This window comes from Pygocentrus nattereri, chromosome 29, assembly GCF_015220715.1.
Source record: "Pygocentrus nattereri isolate fPygNat1 chromosome 29, fPygNat1.pri, whole genome shotgun sequence".
Lineage (NCBI taxonomy): Eukaryota > Metazoa > Chordata > Actinopteri > Characiformes > Serrasalmidae > Pygocentrus > Pygocentrus nattereri.
The window spans coordinates 7754090-7773976 of record NC_051239.1 but is presented as its reverse complement, the minus strand read 5'-3'; the positions used below and the strand labels follow the sequence as shown (position 1 = coordinate 7773976).

Below are 19887 nucleotides of genomic sequence, written 5' to 3'. Positions count from 1 at the left end.
GTGCCTCAGTGTAATGTTGGGGAGCGAGTAAGCAGACTCATATGCTGAGGTAAGTGACTTTTATTGAGGGCAAATCCAGGGTCATGGTCATGACAGTCCAGGTTCATATAACCAACACGGAGAGATCGCGGGACAGACATGACGAACAGAACACAGTATCAAACAATCAGCACAAAGACCAAGATACATCCATACAACAAACAAAGATGAGCAAAAAAACAAAGGGTAAACACGAGGTTTAAATACGACACTGGGAAGACGAGGGACAGGTGAAAACAATCAGGGGCGGAGTCACAAAACAAGGGGGCAGGACTATGGATACCAAAACAAAGAAGCACATGGATTATCAAAAGGTAAAAAAATCACATGGGGGAGTGGGCGGAGCCAAGCGTGACACTCAGGCACCCTTTAGGGTGGAACGGGAAAATTGGAATGGGAAGCTGACTTCAGCTTTGTGACTTTTTAGTGTTGGACGGTTTTTGCTGCAGATTAAACGTATCAGGAAACCAGCTGGAGTGATTATAAATGCAAATATCTGCATTTGTCTCCAAATGATGAATGTTCTTCATAAATCTTACTTTTTGCCTTTTCATTAGCTATGAGCTAGGTGAGATTGTTGTCTGCATTGCCATGGTGATCAGCAGTCTGCGCACCAACCTTTAGGGTTAAAGGGTGAATTTACGGATATACATTAACTCCAGAATTTAAGATCACTTAGTGCTAAAACTGTGTTGAATGATCAGCAGAGTTTTACTTTACTGCAAAGGAGGATTATTTTATTTTATTATTTATTTTTTAATTCTGCTGTGGAGCCACAACAGGGCAATAAAAGAGTTGCATGCGGCTCTGGAGCTCCATGTTGCTGACCCCTAAATTAGAACAATTTTACTGAGTAAGATGAAGTTTGGGGTATCTAGGTTCATTAAATTTAACCTTGACTGAACAGCTTGACTGAACCTCCAATTACTGGGCCATTTGAATTAATACTGCTTGCTGCAGTAATTAGCATCAGTGAAAATTAGAAAGTAACAATAACTCAAATATACAGTTATTTAAGCTTGAACATGTTAAGCAAGCTTGCTTGATTTTTTATGTTGAGGCAATACGTTTGCATGATTTTTTTAAGCAGAGGAAGCAGGAGAGAGTAAAAATTATTAACACAAAGGCTGTATATCGTATCAGAAGGCAGCAAGTATCATACTGAGTATCAGCCCTGAGTTTCGGTGTTGCACTATTACTTTCAGGTTTACACAAATACACAAACACAGATGCCCAAGTCTTGGTTGAATGGAATCCTGGAGGAGGGCCTTAGGGAGGGATAGGGAGTTTCTCTGAATAGGATGATGTGTTTTTTTGCCCCTGTTTCCATGTTTCTGATAAATGAGTTGTGTCCTCCTCCAAGTTAATCATCAGCGGACTGTATTAGGTTTTGTCCTTCGTGATTGGCACTGCGGACATCAGGCCAGATAAGAAGTAGTTCATCGTCAATGTGACGTCTGCTGAGGTGGGGTGGAAGGTTTCACCTTCTTCATTCCTTACTCGTCACGTATTTGGGGTAGACTGGGATAGACAGTGGACATCTCTCCACCCCTTACTGTCCTGTCCCCTCTTCACTCTGCATCTCCATTGGATCTAACACTCCAGTTTCTGCTCCTGCCAAACATTGAGCGGCACAATGGACGTGCATGAAAGAAAGAGATGGGACTGCAGCGTTATTCTGCTTACAATGGCTGCATGTCTGGTAAGTCTAAATGAAAATATATTTGAATATATTTATACTTTTTATTGAAATTGCAGTTCATATAAACAAATTACCACCACTGTATGCACAGATTTGGCCGATAGCAGTTGTTATTTGGTTATATGAAATGTAATATTAATGATGGAGCCGTGAGATAAGATTACCTATTTTTAAAAGCTGTAGACATAAAATCGCATGGCATGATTCTGTCACTCATGACAAAGTCTACCACAAAACTGATGATGAAAAAGATGATGACACTTGAGTTGGCACCGATTGTTATTCATTTATATACAGTACTGTGTAAAAGTCAGAGACCGCCATTTGTTTTTAAAATTTCTAGTCAAAACAGCCATTAAGTACAAACTGTTCATTTTCCAGCATCAAGTAGTAAACATTTGCATGCAGATCTCAAGGACTAACTAGTTTCTGAGGAGACTGGCTATAACATGTATATGGAAGGGAAAATCAAAGGAAAATAAGGGAAGAAACAAGAATTTCCAAAGCTGGAGTTCAAAAATGCTTAAAAGCTCCAGAGTAAATGGGACTCCAAAACTGTCTCCATCAGATAAACAGCACTTAAAGCTTTCATCTTTGAGAGAGATGAGAAAATCAAGCTGCTTCAGATCTGAAAACATCCACAGGTGTTTCTGTCCAGAGTCCAGACCTCAACAACTCTGAATGTGTTTGGAATTATGTGGAAAAGTATGGAAGCTGTAATGAAGGCAAAAGGACACACTAAGTACTGCAAAAAAGTATTATTGTATTTAGTTGTTGAGGCCTGTGTGTTATTTTCTGTTTCCCCCATTTTCCTGATGCTGAAAATGAAAGATTCTGCTTAATGGCTGTTTTGACTGGAAATGAAATAAGTGAAGGGTGGTTTCTTTTGAACTTTTGAACAATCAAAACTTATAAAATAGGCAAATAATCAAAACAAAAAATGTTGAGATTAACAAACCAATAGAATTCGTCTTGCAAAACAACTTGCAAAAAAATCTTGTTACCTTACTTCTCTTGTAAAGTTACAATTTTGGAGATATGGGGTTTTGTTCTGTTTGCTTCCAATCAGAATCACTTTGCACACTTGCCTGCAACCAAATAGGTTTTATTAGTATTTCATTTTAAATTCAAAATCACCAAAAACATGTTTTGGGACAGAGTTTTAGTAATGCTTGAGGTAAACATGAGACTTAATTTTTACCCCATCCAAATTTGATTCTATTGTGTTATCTAATGCTACGACATGAAGTTCTTTTGAGTCCTGTTGTTGCTCACGCTCATCTCCCCACCATTACAGATGTTTTCTGATGCTCAGCATGAAGCTGGTTTCTGTTTGATGTATGAAGAATGTGGAAAGAATCCTACCGTGTCAGGATCTTTGCTCGAGTCAAACGTACCCTGCAAAAACCCCGGACCAGCGAGGGAAGTAGTGGGTGCACATTATGAACTTTTCAAGGAGGTTTGTCCCATGCTGGACCAGGGTGAGGGCCAAACATTTGCCTGCTGCTCTCCACAGCAGCTCATTTCGCTGCAAAGCAGCGTGTCACTGTCCAAAGCTATACTGCTCCGATGTCCATCCTGTGCTTACAATTTTGCCCACATTCACTGCATCACCACCTGCAGTCCCAACCAGAGTCAGACCATCAACATCACCAGAACTATCCCTGTCAATATTTCCGGAACAGAAAAAGACGCTGTGGTCAGCTACCAAGCCTATGTTTCTACAACCTTCTCTGATGCCTCCTTCAACTCCTGCAAGAATGTGAGAATCCCGGCAACTGGAGGGTACGCCATTGGAACTATGTGTGGTCGATATGGCTCCACGCTGTGTACTCCTCAGCGCTGGTTAGACTTCCAGGGTGACTCCAGCAATGGTTTGGCTCCACTGGACATCGACTTCAGACTTATTCCACCAGAGCACAATGCAGCGGTTCCAGAAGGTATGGTTCCCTATGCAGGGATAGCTCTGGGTTGCAATGAAACAACCCCCACTGGAGGAGAAGAGTGCTCCTGCCAGGACTGTCAAGAGTCCTGTCCTCCCGTTCCTCCACCAGGCCCTTTACCCGAACCCTTCATGATTGGCAATATGGAAGGTTTCCTCGCCATCTCTCTCATTCTCTTCGCCATCTTTTGCCTCCTCTTCCTAATTTTCATTGTGGTCAAATGGATCCTCCATCTCTGCAAGAGGAAAAAATCCAAAAGTGGCAAGGACAAAAATGCTAATGAGGTACACCTCAACCAGACAGTGAATCCCAAAGATATAACATGCAATGACCGAGTAAGTCTGGTCACTCAAAAGTACCTGGGTTCATTTTTCCAGAGCTGGGGAATTGTAATGGCTAGACACCCTTTGAAGGTGATCTTTGCGTCCCTGCTTGTTGTGGCAGCATTTACAACTGGGCTGATGAACATGCAACTGACCACAGATCCTGTTCAACTCTGGTCAGCTCCCAACAGCCGTGCCAGGCGTGAAAAGGACTTCCATGATGAGAATTTTGCACCATTCTTCCGTACTAATCAGCTGATCCTGACTGCTCCTGGCAGGCCTAGCTATATCTATGACTCCTTGCTCTTTGGCACTACGAACTTCAGTGGCCTCATCTCTAAGGGTTAGTAGTTATTTCAGTTTAACCTAAATGATGCTTACAGATATTTCGGCTGATCACTGTTACTTTTTTTGTCCTAAACTCAGGAACTCTTATTTGTTTTAAGAACCAGTTCAGACCTTGATGTAGGCCTAGCTGAAGAATCACTAAACACCTCATCTTTGAACACTTGGCTACTTATGCAGTTAGTGATCTTAAGATGTATTATTCAGTTTATTAAGTTAGTATTGTTATTTGGTGTCAACAATTATGCTAAGGGATCTTAAAGGAATGTTTTTTTGCTAAAATCTAATTTACAGAATTTTCAACCCCAGATGTAGTTGCTCAGCCAAGACATGTTTGTTGTCTGGACTTTGGTGCTTCCTTATGTTAGTGCTGGAGCAGCAAGGATAACATTGCTAACAAGCACTAAAAGTCAACATTCATCTAAATCTTGTACATAAATGCTTGCCCTAAACTTGCTTGGGTCTTCAGTAAGGTCTAGCAGACTTGTCTATGTGGTTTAAATGTGCTAATGTTCTATGTGCACATTATGACCAACAGTGAGCTGTAAAAATGACCAAAAGTTCATCGTCTAGTTGAACACAACAGGGTGCCGTGCCAAATTTTACAGATTACATTTGCGATTTCTGTTGTTTTCATTGTGATCTTGAATTTGAAATCTGAAGACATGTTTACAAACGAAAACAACAAAAATTGTGAATGCATACTAGAGCACATATTCCTGCGTGGCATGCGTGCATCTGAATGGAACTCAGACTTTGTCGCTATTGTCTAAAATGGACAAATGGTGGCATTTGGTTCATTTATATAGTTCACAGTAGGTCACACTCTGCTCTAAATCACATCGACAAATCTGCACAACCTTAATGAAGTCCTGGATACAGTTTGACTAGGTTAAAAGTAGTTTGGGGGTGTATTTACAGAAAACATAACTTCTAGTGCTTGTTAGCAACACTAGCCTCATAGCTCCAGTGCTAAACCAAAGACAAAAGTTGGACCCCAAATGTGTCTTGGCTGAGTGACTATGTCTGATAATGTGGGTATTTGAGCCAGTTTGTATTAAGGATGTCTAGATAAACTTAAGGCTTTACTCATTCTGGAAGTTTTGCTCTTCTGCAGACCTGATCTCTCAGCTGTTGGAGCTTCAGCAGAGAATCCAGGCTATTGAATTCTGGTCAGATGAACTTAATAAAACTGCTACCCTTAACGATGTCTGCTATGCTCCACTCAACCCGGGCAACCCCTCTTTGACTGACTGCGCTGTGAACAGCCTACCTCAGTACTTCCAGAACAGCATTAAGAACTTGAATTTAAAGGCTAACATGACCCAGCTTGGAGTGACAAAAGAGGTTGACTGGAGGGATCATTTTATCTACTGCGTAAAGTAAGTCTCATTACAAGGGTCACCAATCGGTCCATTCTTAAACATTCTTAGCTGGCCACTGAAGCACTGCTGTCCTGACCACCTTTCATTTCTCTGCTCGTTTTCTTCTATGCAGCTCCCCATTATCCTTCAAAGACATCACTGCACTCAACTTGAGCTGTATGGCTGACTACGGAGGACCAGTCTTTCCCTTCTTGGCTGTTGGGGGATATGATAGTAAGACAGACACACAGACACATGGTCACAGTTACAGGTGGGCGAGTGCCTAAAAAAGGTTACTAATTTGCTTTAATGTGATTCCAGATGAAGACTACACCGCTGCTGAGGCCTTCATCCTCACCTTTTCTCTCAATAACTATCCACGAGACGACCCAAAGTTTAAAGTGGTGGAACAATGGGAAGCCATGTTCCTGCAGATAGTTCAGGAGTACCAGAAAGAACCCAGCACAAACTTCACATTCGCCTATATGGCTGAAGTGAGTTAAACTGGCAAATACGTAATCAAAATCTATAAGGTCGAAAAAACTGATCACAAATATTCAGTGGTACTTAAGTCGGTTTTTTTTGTGTATCTGTACTGAAGTTTTTCCATTTTGAGTGACTTTTTACTTTCACTCCACTACATTTCAGAGTCAAATATCTGACTTTTTACTCCACTACATTCTGAGAAATCTGTCGGTCCTTTCGGCTTTTGTGTGTAAAAACGAAAGAAGCGTGAACAAAGAACAAAAAGTGATTTCAGAGCCACTCGGTTCTCCCTGATGGAAACTGTTTACCTTCAGTGTTTTGTGCTTCTGATCATTTTAATAGACGTCAGCGTCACTAATTAATGACGTTCTATTAAAAGACGCTGGAGGACTTTCACCTGAAATGAGTTCATGAAGCCAGTCTGGTTATAAAAATGATAACAGGACATCAGAGCCTTAATTAATCTTTTAGTACTTTTACTTTATACTTAAGTACATTTGAGGGAAAGTACTTTTGTACTTTTACTCAAGTGGAGGTCTAAAGGGTGGAACCTCTACTTTTACTGGAGGAATATTTTACGCTGGGTATCTCTACTTTAACTCAAGTACGTCATAATATTACCTACTGCAGAATTTACCACTGTGGAAGAAGACACAGCTTTAGAACAAGTTTTGCTGTTTTTTTTTTTTTTTTTTTGTTGGGAAAGGGCATCAGAAAGCATGTTATATTGCTGGGGACTGTAGTGCATCTTAGGGTGAAACAGGCTAATAAGAAGCAGAAAATGTAAATCATTTTGCGGGATGTGTAGGACTGTGTCAGCGGCCTGACTTGTTTGCCACATGGGCTCTAACCCAAACTTACATCTGCCTCTGAGCCTAAGCTCTGCACACTCTCCCCTTTGGTTCTCTCTGTCCCCCCAAAAATAAACACGCAGCCAGCAGGCTAGGCCCTTTATCTTATAACAAGATAAAGAGTTTCTACAGAGAAACTCAATGAATAAATGCTGTAGAACAACCACCCCAAAACTAAGAGGAAGTTTCCCAAATGCGCTATAATACATTTTCAGTGTGTTATGCTGGACTCATTGTTGTTATAAACAAAACACACACACACACACACACACACACACACACACACACACACACATATATACTGTTCAAAACTGTGGAATCACCTTTCATATGAATTCCTTTGATTCAATAATAGCTCATACAGATTGAAAAGTTGGACTTTGATTATGACATGGCCACAAAATAGTGTTATTAAATACTAAATTGCAGCTATCAGTTCATAGTAATATCTTGTCTATTATTACAGCAACGCTTGATAACCATTTTCCAAATATGAAGCATTATGGTTATGAGTTCTATTTTAAGCTTATTCTCAATGCTATACAGCTTTCTCAGTTACTATGGAATCAGCTGTAGCTCATCATCAAAACTGTAGAATGTTAGCAGTTTATCAGTATATATAAAATAATATATGATATTCGGCTTGTTTTAAATATGTAGCTGATTTTATATGATCGTAAGATATTATAATATCTTTACCTGTCTGCATGCACAGCTTCCTCATGCACTTTGTCCTGCTCTCTGCTCCACAGAGGTCTTTAGAAGATGAAATCAACAGAACTACAATAGAAGACTTTCCCATCTTTATGATCAGCTATGCAGTCATCTTTTTGTACATTGCCGTGGCTCTGGGAGAATATTCGTCCTTCAAGCGTATCCTGGTGAGTCTTCAGCTTCTCCCAGATCTGGGGGCGGCTCCTGGCTTTCGTACAATAAAATGCTATAATTTCAATTTGAATTAAGTAATAACAGAACGACCTTCCTTTTTCTAACCGATACAAACTGTCTGCTTTCCGTCATCCCTGAAAGGGCATGCTGGGAACTCCTTCCCCTTAGTGGAAAATCCCTCAGTCTAGATCATAAAGAGGTCCATACTGCTAGCAGAAAACTGGTCAGTGCAGACTGTAGGAAACCTCTTATCATGACTGATAAGTGAGATAACTATTATCAATTTATACGTGCTTATCAACGTGAGTAATATTGATATATCATAAGAACCACCCATATAAATGCTCACCAGAAGCAGAAACGTGACAGGATTCTAGAAATGTTACTAAATGGACTTTTATCAAGTTGTACACAAGCGTAGTCTTCATTTATTTATATATATATATAAATGATTTATGATAATTAATTTTTATTTATGAAGTCTCAATTTCAGTCACACTAACAAAAAGTAAAAATACATCAAATAGTTTCATAGGCAGGGCAAAATATGTTCTGCTGTGTATTTATAATACATACAAAGTTCCGTCACCCTCGACGTTTTGTCGACTTATTAAGTGAAAATAAGTTCCCACATTCTCAGAGAACACACTTCTGCACATGTTCATGCATATTAGCTATTTATTTTCACAATTTAAAATATTACAGGGAAAAAAATGTACATTTTTGGAAATGAGAATGTGGCCTGTGCAAAAGTTATGGCACATTTTATTTATTTTTTTTTTCACATCTTTTATTTTTACCCAATATTTTCACACTGAATGGACTAAAAGAAATGACCCCAAACGAACTGGAAAAATGACTTAAATAAAGTAGTTTTTTCCTTTTCCTGAAAAGTTACTATTCTGGAGTTATATATATATATATATATATATATATATATATATATATATATATATATATAATTATTATTACTATTAATATTTCAATTTTTTTTCTCTCAAGTAAAAACAAACTGTCCACTAAAGTTTTAGAAAAAAAGGTAGATTTAAATTTGTCTTGTAATTCTCTCTCTCTCACTCTGTCTCTCTCTCTCTTTCACACTCAGGTGGACTCTAAGTTTCTGGTTGGGCTGGGTGGTATATTGGTTGTGACCGGCTCAGTCCTGGCGTCTATGGGTTTTTATGGCTGGGTTGGAATCCCTTCCTCGCTGATCATTGTGCAGGTGGTGCCCTTCCTCGTCCTGGCTGTTGGAGCTGACAACATTTTCATCTTTGTCCTGGAGTATCAGGTATCGTCTAATCTGTCCGCGTCTAAATTCTGTTTATCGGAGGCTTTGTATACGTTTACGCAACAGTCGTATGCACGTTTGAACAACCCCTGCTCGGATGACGTTTCACGCCAATTTTTCTATTTATTTACTGAGTTTGACATGTTTGAAAAAGATAAAAATTGTGCCATAACGTTTACACTCCATGAATAAAATTCAGCAAATAAAGTCATTTTTCCTTCAAATGAGGAGGGTGTGCTAACTTATTTTCATTTATAATAACAAGATTTACCTTTTTCAGTAAGGTTATTAATACATTGCTCAGTAGAATACAGTTTGAAGAATGCAGATTTATTCAATTCTGTCAACTTTTGCTTTCTTTCATACTATTCATACTCTTCTACACTCTCTCTCTCTGCCTCAGAGAGATGTGCGTCGGCCTGGAGAAATAAGAGAGGAGCAGATTGGCCGAGTTCTCGGAAGCGTGGCTCCTAGCATGCTCCTCTGCAGCATATCCGAATCCGTCTGTTTCTTTCTGGGTGAGTAATTCCAGTCAGACACATTGAAAACAACCCCTTCAAAACTGCTCAGTCTGGTGATTTGGCTCACAACCAAATCAGGCAGCAGCTTTAATCAACCCACAGATATGATGCAAATCTGTTGTTCGGATGTCACCATAACCCAGGCATATTGTTTTAGTGCCCATTAAGGCTGATACCAAAGTGCAAACAAGGGCGTCGCAAGGGATACAGTCCCACCATACTCAGAACTTTCTCTATATTCAGCATAGTTTCTCAATACAACGCTTGCATGTTATTTTTTACAATGGGCTCAACCTCTACCTCAAACTTGCCCTCATTTGGCCGGCCAAGGCCTTTCTGTAATTAACTGATGCTCTCTTTAGTAACTTTTACTCCACTGCTATAACATGTACTCTATAAATGGTGTAGCATTAGTATTTGCCAGCTATGAGCCTTGATGACTTTCTAATAATTGTAGACCATCTAATTGTAACATTTTCACTACCAAACATGAATAACTAAATATTCTTTTTAAAATATGTTATCGCTTTACTGTCTGAATTATGACATATACATTGAAAAGAATGTTTTTTATTAATGCTCTTATTAAAAATGACGTCATTACTTAAAAAGTGAAAAAAGGCAACCGTATGGAAACAACAGTGAATATGGAACTGAAGTCTGCGTCCTGTACACATGAGCAAAAATGTGTGTATTTGCTATATATATGTATGTTTTAAGAATACCGAAAGATTATTTATGTTGAAAATGATATTATTTTATTATATTTTGGAATTTTATATAAATCCTTTCACATTTAAACTGATTTTATTTCTGAAAAACCTTCCCATAGATGGTGTTTCACTGTCTTTCTTGAAGCTGTTGTGTATAAATATTGAACACACTCTTTATTACTATTATTACTATTATTATTATTATTATTATCATTATTGTTTCCATATGGCGACATCATGCAGTGATGGGTTAATATGCATTTCAAAATTAATTAATTTATGACCAGACTCAGTGTCTGGTGTTGGACCACTGGTCTGACAATACTCTGTGTGTCCCTCCAGGCGCTCTCAGCAACATGCCTGCAGTGAAGTCGTTTGCACTCTACGCTGCCCTGGCTGTCCTTATGGACTTTGTACTGCAGATGACGGCGTTTGTGGCTCTTTTGTCTCTCGATGCTCGGCGGCAGGATGGTAACCGCTGCGAGATAGCCTGCTGTTTAAAAGTGAAGACCCAACGTCCCGCCAAACCTAATAAGGGCTTCCTCCTCCCGTTTATGGAGAAGTATTATGCACCTGTGCTGCTCCACCCTGTTTCCAGAATAGTAGTGGTATGTAGCTGACATTCTACCAGATTCACTGCAAGTGTGTATATATAGAATATACATGTATTTGTGCTGCAACACAATGGCTTTGAAGTGAAACAATGACTGTGAGGTTCAAGTGCAAATTGTCAGATGTGGCCAGTGCATTGTGGACTGTATGTTGTCCATGTTCTTATTGCACACTGAATGGTGGTCTCCTCTCTGCAGATAGTGCTGTTTCTCTTCATGTTCTGTGCTTCCATTGACCTCATGTTCAACGTGAAGGTGGGCTTGGATCAGGAGCTGGCCATGCCGACTGTAAGTGCAAAACTCCCCCAAACAGACTCCAGCGTCCATACAGAAGCAACTGGCATCTTCTCTTTATCAAGCTAGTACTTACACTATATGGACAAAAGTATTGGGACACCCCATCCTAATTATTGAGTTCAGGTGTTTCATCCACAACCATTACTATCAGGTGGATCAAATTAAACACATAGCCTTGCTAGACAAAGTTAGATAGACAAACATTGGCAGTAGAATGGATCGTACTGAAGATCTCATTGACTTTAAGCGTGGCACTGTCATAGGATGCCACCTCTGCCACAAGTCAATCTGTGAAACTGTCCTGCTAGGTCTGCCCCGGTCAACTGTAAGTGCTATTATTGTGAAATGGAAGCATTTAGGGGCAATAACAGCTCAACCACAAAGCGGTAGACCACGCTCTGGGGTCACCGAGTGCTGAAGTGCACAGTGTCTATCCTCTGTTGAGTCACTCACTAAAGAGTCCCAGATTGCCTCTGGAAGTAACATCAGCGAAGGATCTGTGCATCAGGAGCTCAGGATGAGGACAAAAACAGGATGTCTGAGAACAGGATGTCAAAAAAGCTCCAATAGGCATAATGTGCTGGTGTCCCAATACTTTTATCCATGTAGTGTACTTTTGCACCTACATCCAGTCGCTGATCGTTTACTGATCTGTGCTGGTATTATGTTCTTTATTTTGACAAAGATTAAGATTCAACTCACACGCTGTCATGGCACTTACATCAGAGTTAGGAACCGTCTCAAAAATGTTGCAATTATGATCATTATTATCTCTATGAGTACATCTGCTGTTGCTTCCAAGAACATCATTTATGAAATGATTGTGTTTCAACATAAAACGTTGGTCACCTTAAAGGTCACTGAACTTCTAAAACATGCCTTTTACTGTCTACATCCACAGGACTCCTATATGCTCACATACTTTGAATACTTGAACAAGTACTTTGAGGTTGGAGTGCCGACGTACTTCGTCACAACGAAAGGCTTCAACTTCTCAGATGTGACCGGGATGAACGCGGTGTGCTCCAGCGTGGGCTGTGACCAGTTCTCCCTCACGCAGAAGATCCAGTACGCTACAGAATACCCAGAAAGGTGAGTCCCTGGGGCCTACGACTTCAGGCCTGCCACAGTGAATTAAAAGTATTTTAAGGTTATCGTTATCTGTTACGGAAAGCATGGAGGTGAAAAGCTCAACAATGTTTAAATAAACTTGACTGATCTAAGACAGACCAAGCTGATCACTAACTTTTCAACACATATATTTATTGTACTGTATATTCATATATATTAAAAAAGTCAAAATAGTAAAAATGCTAAATAAATTAATTTGATAAATATCAGTAGACTCCTAAAAAGGATGGTGCTTTAGTTGCTATATAGAATCTTTTTGAAAATGGTTGCTTCTTCTATTAATACAGTGTCAAGCTTGTAACAATAGGAAAATCTGAAGAACCATTTCACCATGCAAAGAACCATTTAACAATGAAGTGGTTCTATATAACCTGTCCAAGGTGTATCTTGCCTTCTGCCCAATGAGCACTGGCATAGGCTCCAGCACCCCCTGCGACCGAGAAGGTTAAGTGGTTTAGAAAATTTGGTGTGTATGTGTGTTGAAGAACCTTCAAGAATCATAGAACACATGGTTCTAACCATTCCCTTTACTTAAGAACCCTTAAAGAACCACAGAACACATGGTTCTATTCATTCTCCTTACTCAAGAACCCTTAAAGAACCACAGAACACATGGTTCTAACCATCACTTTACCTAAGAACCCTTGAAGAACCATTTTTTGTAAGAGTGTAGAAGAGAGTGAGAAATATATGAATATAAATATTTGAACAAGATTGATAGTTTTAAATACAAGTGATCCTCACATTTAAATCATATAAATTAGAGAAAGATGGAAAGTTTAAACTTTGTTTCCAGCATATATTGTTTGTGTACAGGTCAGTCAGTTAAGCTTCTGAAAAAGAAGGTCCTGCTTTCCACCAGAGGGGCCCCCAAATCTCCCAATCCCCCAATTTTTTTAACGTATTGGAAAAAAATACATAGAACATAATAATATGAACTTTTGCACAGGCCTCATTTTATGCTAAGATATTTTTTGGAATATGTTGAATTCTCTGTAGAGATATGGGTTAACTTAGTTTCCCTGAGAAAGTTAACAAAAGAATGCTGCACCCAGTCTTTTGCATACTAGCTGCTCTCAAGCCTGTGGGGTTTATGTTAGACTCTGCCTCGCTTGCTTATGTGATCTGCTTGCATTTGTTTTCCTGTTCTCTTCTGGCCTGTGTGTTGAGTCCTTGAATTTTGCTGATTTGTTTAATTCAAGGCCACAATGAGTGCAGCCTTGCCAAGTGATGGTAGTTAATGTTTCACTGCCGTTTTATGACAGAGATACAGTAACTGGAATTCAGTCTGCTTGTTCCTCCCAACAACGTTGTTTTTTCCCTTTAAATATGTTTCTTAGAATTTTATTTTTGACTTTTTTATGTGTCTGTCATCCAAGGTGAAATTGACGTGACTATTGTATGGTTTAAAGTGAGCACACCACCTAGAGGGGAGATTTTAAAGATGGCCATTTTAAAAATGATGAGGCCAGAGAATTTATACACTCCTAATAATGGTTCTTCAAGTGTTCTTTAGTAAAGAACGAGGTTCTATATAGCAACAAAAATGCTTCTTCTATGATATGATATCAAGTTTGTAACAATGGAAGAACTTGTTTTTTTACAACCCCAATTCCAATGAAGTTGGGATGTTGTGTAAAACAAATAAAAACAGAATACGATGATTTGCAAATCCTTTTCAACCCATATTCAACTGAATACACTACAAAGACAAGATATTTAATGTTCAAACAGATAAACTTTATTGTTTTTTGCAAATATTCACTCATTTTGAATTTGATGCCTGCAACACGTTCCAAAGACGTTGGGACAGGGGCGTGTTTACCACTGTGTTACATCACCTTTCCTTTTAACAACACTCAATAAGCGTTTGGGAACTGAGGACACTAATTGTTGAAGCTTTGTAGGTGGAATTCTTTCCCATTCTTGCTTGATATACAACTTCAGTTGCTCGACAGTCCGAGGTCTCTGTTGTCGTATTTTGCACTTCATAATGCACCACACATTTTCAATGGGAGACAGGTCTGGACTGCAGGCAGGCCAGTCTAGTACCCGCATTCTTTTACTATGAAGCCACGCTGTTGTAACACGTGCAGAATGTGGCTTGGCATTGTTTTGCTGAAATAAGCAGGACGTCCCTGAAAAAGACGTTGCTTGGATGGCAGCAGATGTTGCTCCAAAACCTGTATGTACCTTTCAGCATTAATGGTACCTTCACAGATGTTACCCATGCCATGGGCACTAACACACCCCCACACCATCAGAGATGCTCGCTTTTGAACTTTGCACTGATAATCCGGACAGTCTCAGGCCCAGAGCAGCCGGCGGCGTTTCTGGGTGTTGTTGATATGTGGCTTTCGCTTGCCCTTGTACTTGCACTTGTAGACAGAGCGACGAACTGTGTTCACAGTGGTTTTCTGAAGTGTTCCTGAGCCCATGTGGGAATATCCGTTACAGAATGATGTCGGTTTTTAATGCAGTGCCGCCTGAGGGATCGAAGGTCAAGGGCATTCAATGTTGGTTTTCTGCCTTGCTGCTTACTTGCAGAGATTTCTCCAGATTCTCTGAATCTTTTGATGATATTATGGACTGTAGATGATGAAATCCCTAAATTCCTTGCAACTGCATGTTGATAAACGTTCTTAAACTGTTGGACTATTTGCTCACGCAGTTGTTCACAAAGTGGTGAACCTCGCCCCGTCCTTGCTTGTGAACGACTGAGCCTTTCAGTGATGCTCCCTTTATACCCAATCATGACACTCACCTGTTTCCAATTAACCTGTAGAATGTTCCAAACTGTTTTTTGTTGCCCCTGTCCCAACTTTTGTTTTTATTTATGTTTTGCACAACGTCCCAACTTCATTGGAATTGGGGTTGTATGTAGACTCTGTTATATTTCTAAAAAATGTCCTTAATTCCACTAGATCCTACCTAGCTATCCCAGCATCCTCTTGGGTGGATGATTTCATTGATTGGCTGAATCCTGGATCGAGATGTTGTCGGATTTACACCTCTGGATCCAACACGGGGCAGTTTTGCCCAGCTTCCGAGAGTACGTATCAGCACATTTCCACATTCAACAGTGACTTAGTCAGTGCAGACTATTGTAAAACCTGACTTTAAAAAGCAATTAGAGTCTACAGAGTACATGTGACGATGAATGCTGTCGGAACAGCAATGTTTGAAGGTGTTGAGTTTTCTCAGGTGCTAAATATGCAACCAAATTGAATTGAAAACAGGGATTCCTAACGTCTGAGCGATAGTGTACATTTACATACCCTTCCTTTCATTCCAGCTGTGTTACAGTATTCTCATATCGCTATTTACTCCAGGCTCTCTCTCTCTCCTTTGCCTGCAGGTACCCTCAAGTGTTTGAAGAAGTGTATGACACTCCCATCAAGTGGGATCCTGCGGCCCAGTGTGGAGGAGTTCAACACATTTCTGCCCAGTTTCCTCTCCAACCGGCCAGACTTGCAGTGTCCCAAAGGGTATGGTAATATGTTACAGTCGTATGTAAAAGCTTGGGTGTTCAAACTTTTGCATACAACTGACACACACACACACACACACACACACACACACACACACACACAAATATATATATATATATATATATATATATATATATATATATATATATATATATATATATATATATATATATATATATGGTTTTATTATAAAAAAGTATATCTCCATTTTTGACATTTTTCCTTTTTAAATATTTTTTACATTGTATGCAAATTTTATGGTGAATGGACAAAAAGAAATGGTGCAAAATGGACAATTTTTGTCCTTCTCCTATAAAGTTACCATTTTAAGATGAAAGGTTTTCTTATATATATATATATATATATATCTTGTTATATCTTGTTAAAAGAGAAACCATGAACTGTATTGATTTACTTATCCTATTATTTTCTTTTACTGTGACAGTGGTTTGGGGGCTTATGATACAGCTGTGGTGTGGGACAACGTCACTGGGGAAATATCTGGTGAGAACATACATTCTATTTTCTCTAGATACCCTGGCTGTTAGAACCCTACACAGAAAAATAATTCAGTTACGAATAATAATGTTTTTAGACACTTCAGATGTGATCACACATTATTCACATTGTCATATGATCACATTCACACTGTGACATCTGATCATATTTTACTAACATTGTCACATGTTCAATTTCACATCATCACGTGATCACACATGCTGTTCACATTGTCATCCCTTATCTTCCAGTGTCACATGTGATTATATATTATTCACATTGTATCACATGTGATCTTAGTGTTCACATTGCCATGTGTGATCATGTTGTTCAAATCATGTCACATGATCACATTCACATTGTCACGTGATCACAAATTATTTACAATTTGTCACACGATTAAATATTATTCACATTTTTCATATGATCTCATATTATTTACATATACACATGGGATCACAGATTACTCACGTTGTCACGTGAATACACATTATTCACCTTATGTCACATGATTCACATTATGTCCCACATTATGTTTGTTTAGTTACAAATGTGTTTTTTAGACACTTCGCATGTTAAATGCCTGTGACTTTTCTGCAAGGGAAGTTTGGGGACATTGATGTCTTTCAGATTTTGAAGTGATATTTTCACTGTTGCCTGCTCTGTTAAGGTTCAGTTAAAGTTCGTGTGAGTGAACATTTTCATTAATGAAAACTTTGTGTCCTCAAACTTTAAGCAGGGAGTTCATCTGTGAGGAAAATCTTAGATCAAAACCAGCTACATTTAAAAATGCCTCTCTCTCTCTCTCTCTCTCTCTCTGCAGCGTCTCGGTTCATGGCCTATCACACTCCTCTGAGAAACTCTCAAGAGTTCACAGCAGCTCTGCTGATGGCAAGAGAACTGGCCCACAACATCACAATGGCCATGAGAATGATTCCCGGGACAGCAGAGGACTTTGAGGTTTTCCCATATTCGTGAGTGCCTCACGTACACTCATTCATAGGTGTCTGTCTTTCTCTCTATTCCCACTTTCTCTCTCCACCATGGTAGTCCTGTTCCATGATAAGATACGAGGTGATTATGCCACTGTGTAAAAGCTTGTGCAAACATGATAAATGTGAGAAGAGCCCATTCAGAAGGAGCCTCTTAGAGCTATTCATTTTAATATGGCAATTATGTTCATAGATATTTACATCATATCTTTTTAAAAGCAGGTTTCCAAGGTGTTTTACAAGATAGGTTAAACAAGCTAAAATGCAAAATATAAACTAATAAGGGAAAGAAAGAAAAAGTAAAAACAATCAAATGAAATAAAAGAGTAAAATATGTCTTGATTTATAATTTAATTTTAAAAATGAATGTGATTTAAAGATTCTTTAAACAATAATATAAGTGCACCTTTCTTTACATCTACGTTCTGGGGCTTCCAGAAAGTCCTGAAACATCTGGTTTAGTTTTCCACAGGATATCAAGAAACGTGAATGCCACGCTACTTGATTCAGCTTTTAGAGTTGTCCCATTAACCTGACTCTCATTATAACTTATCCTAAAGATACTAATCTTGTTATAACATTACAAATACCACAAATGAACAGACCAGATGTGATCCTGCAAGTATACGACTGTGCACCAGAGATAGCCCTTACATTCACTGTTACTTCACAAGTTGTCAAATGTCAGGTGTGATCACATGACTCACATTATGTTATGTATTATTCACACACATCACGTCATCACACATTATTCGCATTATATCACATGATCATGTTGTTCATTGTGATCACAATATTTACATAGTCACTTGATCACATTCACATTGTGTCATGTGTGATCACATTATTTACATAGTCACATGATCACATATTTACATTGTGTCATGTGTGATCACATATTTACTTTGTCACATGATCACATATTTACATTGTGTCATGTGTGATCACATATTTACTTTGTCACATGATCACATATTTACATTGTGTCATGTGTGATCACATATTTACATTGTCACATTTGATTACATTATTGACATGGTCACGTGACCACATTTGCATAATGTCACATGATCACATTCACACGGTGTCACATGTGATCACATATTATTCACACTGTCCCACGATCACATTGTCACGTACGATCACATTATTCATATGGTCATGTGTAATCACATATTACTCACACTGTGAATAATATTATATAATGCTTCTTTGCTGTTCTTCTCTGCTGTTTCCCCACAGTGTGACATACGTGTACTATGAGCAATACACTAGCATTTTGTATGAGGGTGTGGCCAACATCTGTCTGTGTCTGGTGCCCACCTTTGTGGTGTGCTGTATTCTGCTGGGCTTGGACCTGCGCTCAGGCTTCCTCAACCTCTTCACCATAGTGATGATCACCGTGGATACTGTGGGGGTCATGACTCTGTGGAGCATCGATTACAACGCTGTGTCACTCATCAACCTTGTGACGGTGAGGGGGGAGGGTGCAAACAGCTCTGTCAAGCATTTGTTCAGCGTTAGAAATACACTGGGCAGTCATGTAATGAACAAGGAATGAAAATGTCTAAAAACTCTGATGTTATGAATCATAATACTGATCTATAATGTATGTAACTGTAAGTGTTGCTGGCTGCAGGATATCCTGCTGGGTGTTGTTTTGTCGTTGTGTATTTGTTCCTCAAGCCGTTTCTCTCATGCCTCCAGGCTGTGGGAATTTCAGTGGAGTTTGTGTCTCATACAACACGCTCCTTCGCCCTCAGCACTTTACCCACGAAGGTGGACAGAGCCAAAGAGGCCACGGCTAAGATGGGCAGTGCAGTAAGTCCACTCACAGGCTACCAGACATACCAAATATTCACAAATATTCACACACCTTTCCATCAGTTACATAAGAAAAAATGCAAAATTTTATTATAAAACTAGGGATGTACTGATAGCGGAACATTTGTCCGATACCATTATCCAATATTTTTTATCTGCTGACATTGATACATAAACAGTTATTCAATGTAGAAATTAGGATTAGAGCAGACATTTTAGCATTGTAACCCAGTATCAGTTTGAAATATAACTCAAATTTAATCACCTGTTCAATGCGCCTGTTTATGATGTTACTGTGGGTGCATGCACCAAAAACGGACATGTTTTTATTTACAACCATCAAACACTTTTTCTTTAAAAAACCTGAGTAGTTTAGTTTTTTTCATGATTAAAAAAACACATATTTGCCCAAATGTAGTTTGACGTTTAAGTGCTGACATCACAACAGGGGAATACAATGGGCAGCCTGTGGAATTATCTCCAATGTAACACTGTCTGTAATATGTAACTGAAATCCAACAAAGACGTTATGGTCAATTTGCTTTAAAAAAGCTTGGACTGAATTGCTAGGTGTCCCCAT

General features: G+C 39.0%; 2 protein-coding genes across 2 annotated transcripts in view; one reads left to right on the top strand and one right to left on the bottom strand.

The window, feature by feature from the left end:
• Positions 1 to 1529: 1529 nt before the first annotated feature.
• Positions 1530 to 19887, top strand: part of npc1l1 (NPC1-like 1) — a 21491-nt gene continuing 3133 nt past the window's right edge. Inside the window, exons 1-17 of the mRNA XM_017719675.2 lie at positions 1530 to 1741; positions 3039 to 4350; positions 5470 to 5734; positions 5850 to 5950; positions 6038 to 6210; positions 7806 to 7934; positions 9047 to 9229; positions 9633 to 9747; positions 10806 to 11071; positions 11273 to 11362; positions 12273 to 12463; positions 15427 to 15554; positions 15861 to 15990; positions 16439 to 16497; positions 17315 to 17465; positions 18726 to 18957; positions 19191 to 19304. Coding sequence (XP_017575164.1) covers positions 1676 to 1741; positions 3039 to 4350; positions 5470 to 5734; positions 5850 to 5950; positions 6038 to 6210; positions 7806 to 7934; positions 9047 to 9229; positions 9633 to 9747; positions 10806 to 11071; positions 11273 to 11362; positions 12273 to 12463; positions 15427 to 15554; positions 15861 to 15990; positions 16439 to 16497; positions 17315 to 17465; positions 18726 to 18957; positions 19191 to 19304 — 3705 coding nt within the window. The 5' untranslated portion in view covers positions 1530 to 1675. The remainder of the gene's footprint in view (positions 1742 to 3038; positions 4351 to 5469; positions 5735 to 5849; positions 5951 to 6037; positions 6211 to 7805; positions 7935 to 9046; positions 9230 to 9632; positions 9748 to 10805; positions 11072 to 11272; positions 11363 to 12272; positions 12464 to 15426; positions 15555 to 15860; positions 15991 to 16438; positions 16498 to 17314; positions 17466 to 18725; positions 18958 to 19190; positions 19305 to 19887) is intronic.
• Positions 18904 to 19887, bottom strand: part of sb:cb288 — a 19782-nt gene continuing 18798 nt past the window's right edge. Inside the window, exon 7 of the transcript XR_005129910.1 lies at positions 18904 to 18982. The gene's annotated coding sequence lies outside the window, so the exon portion shown is untranslated. The remainder of the gene's footprint in view (positions 18983 to 19887) is intronic.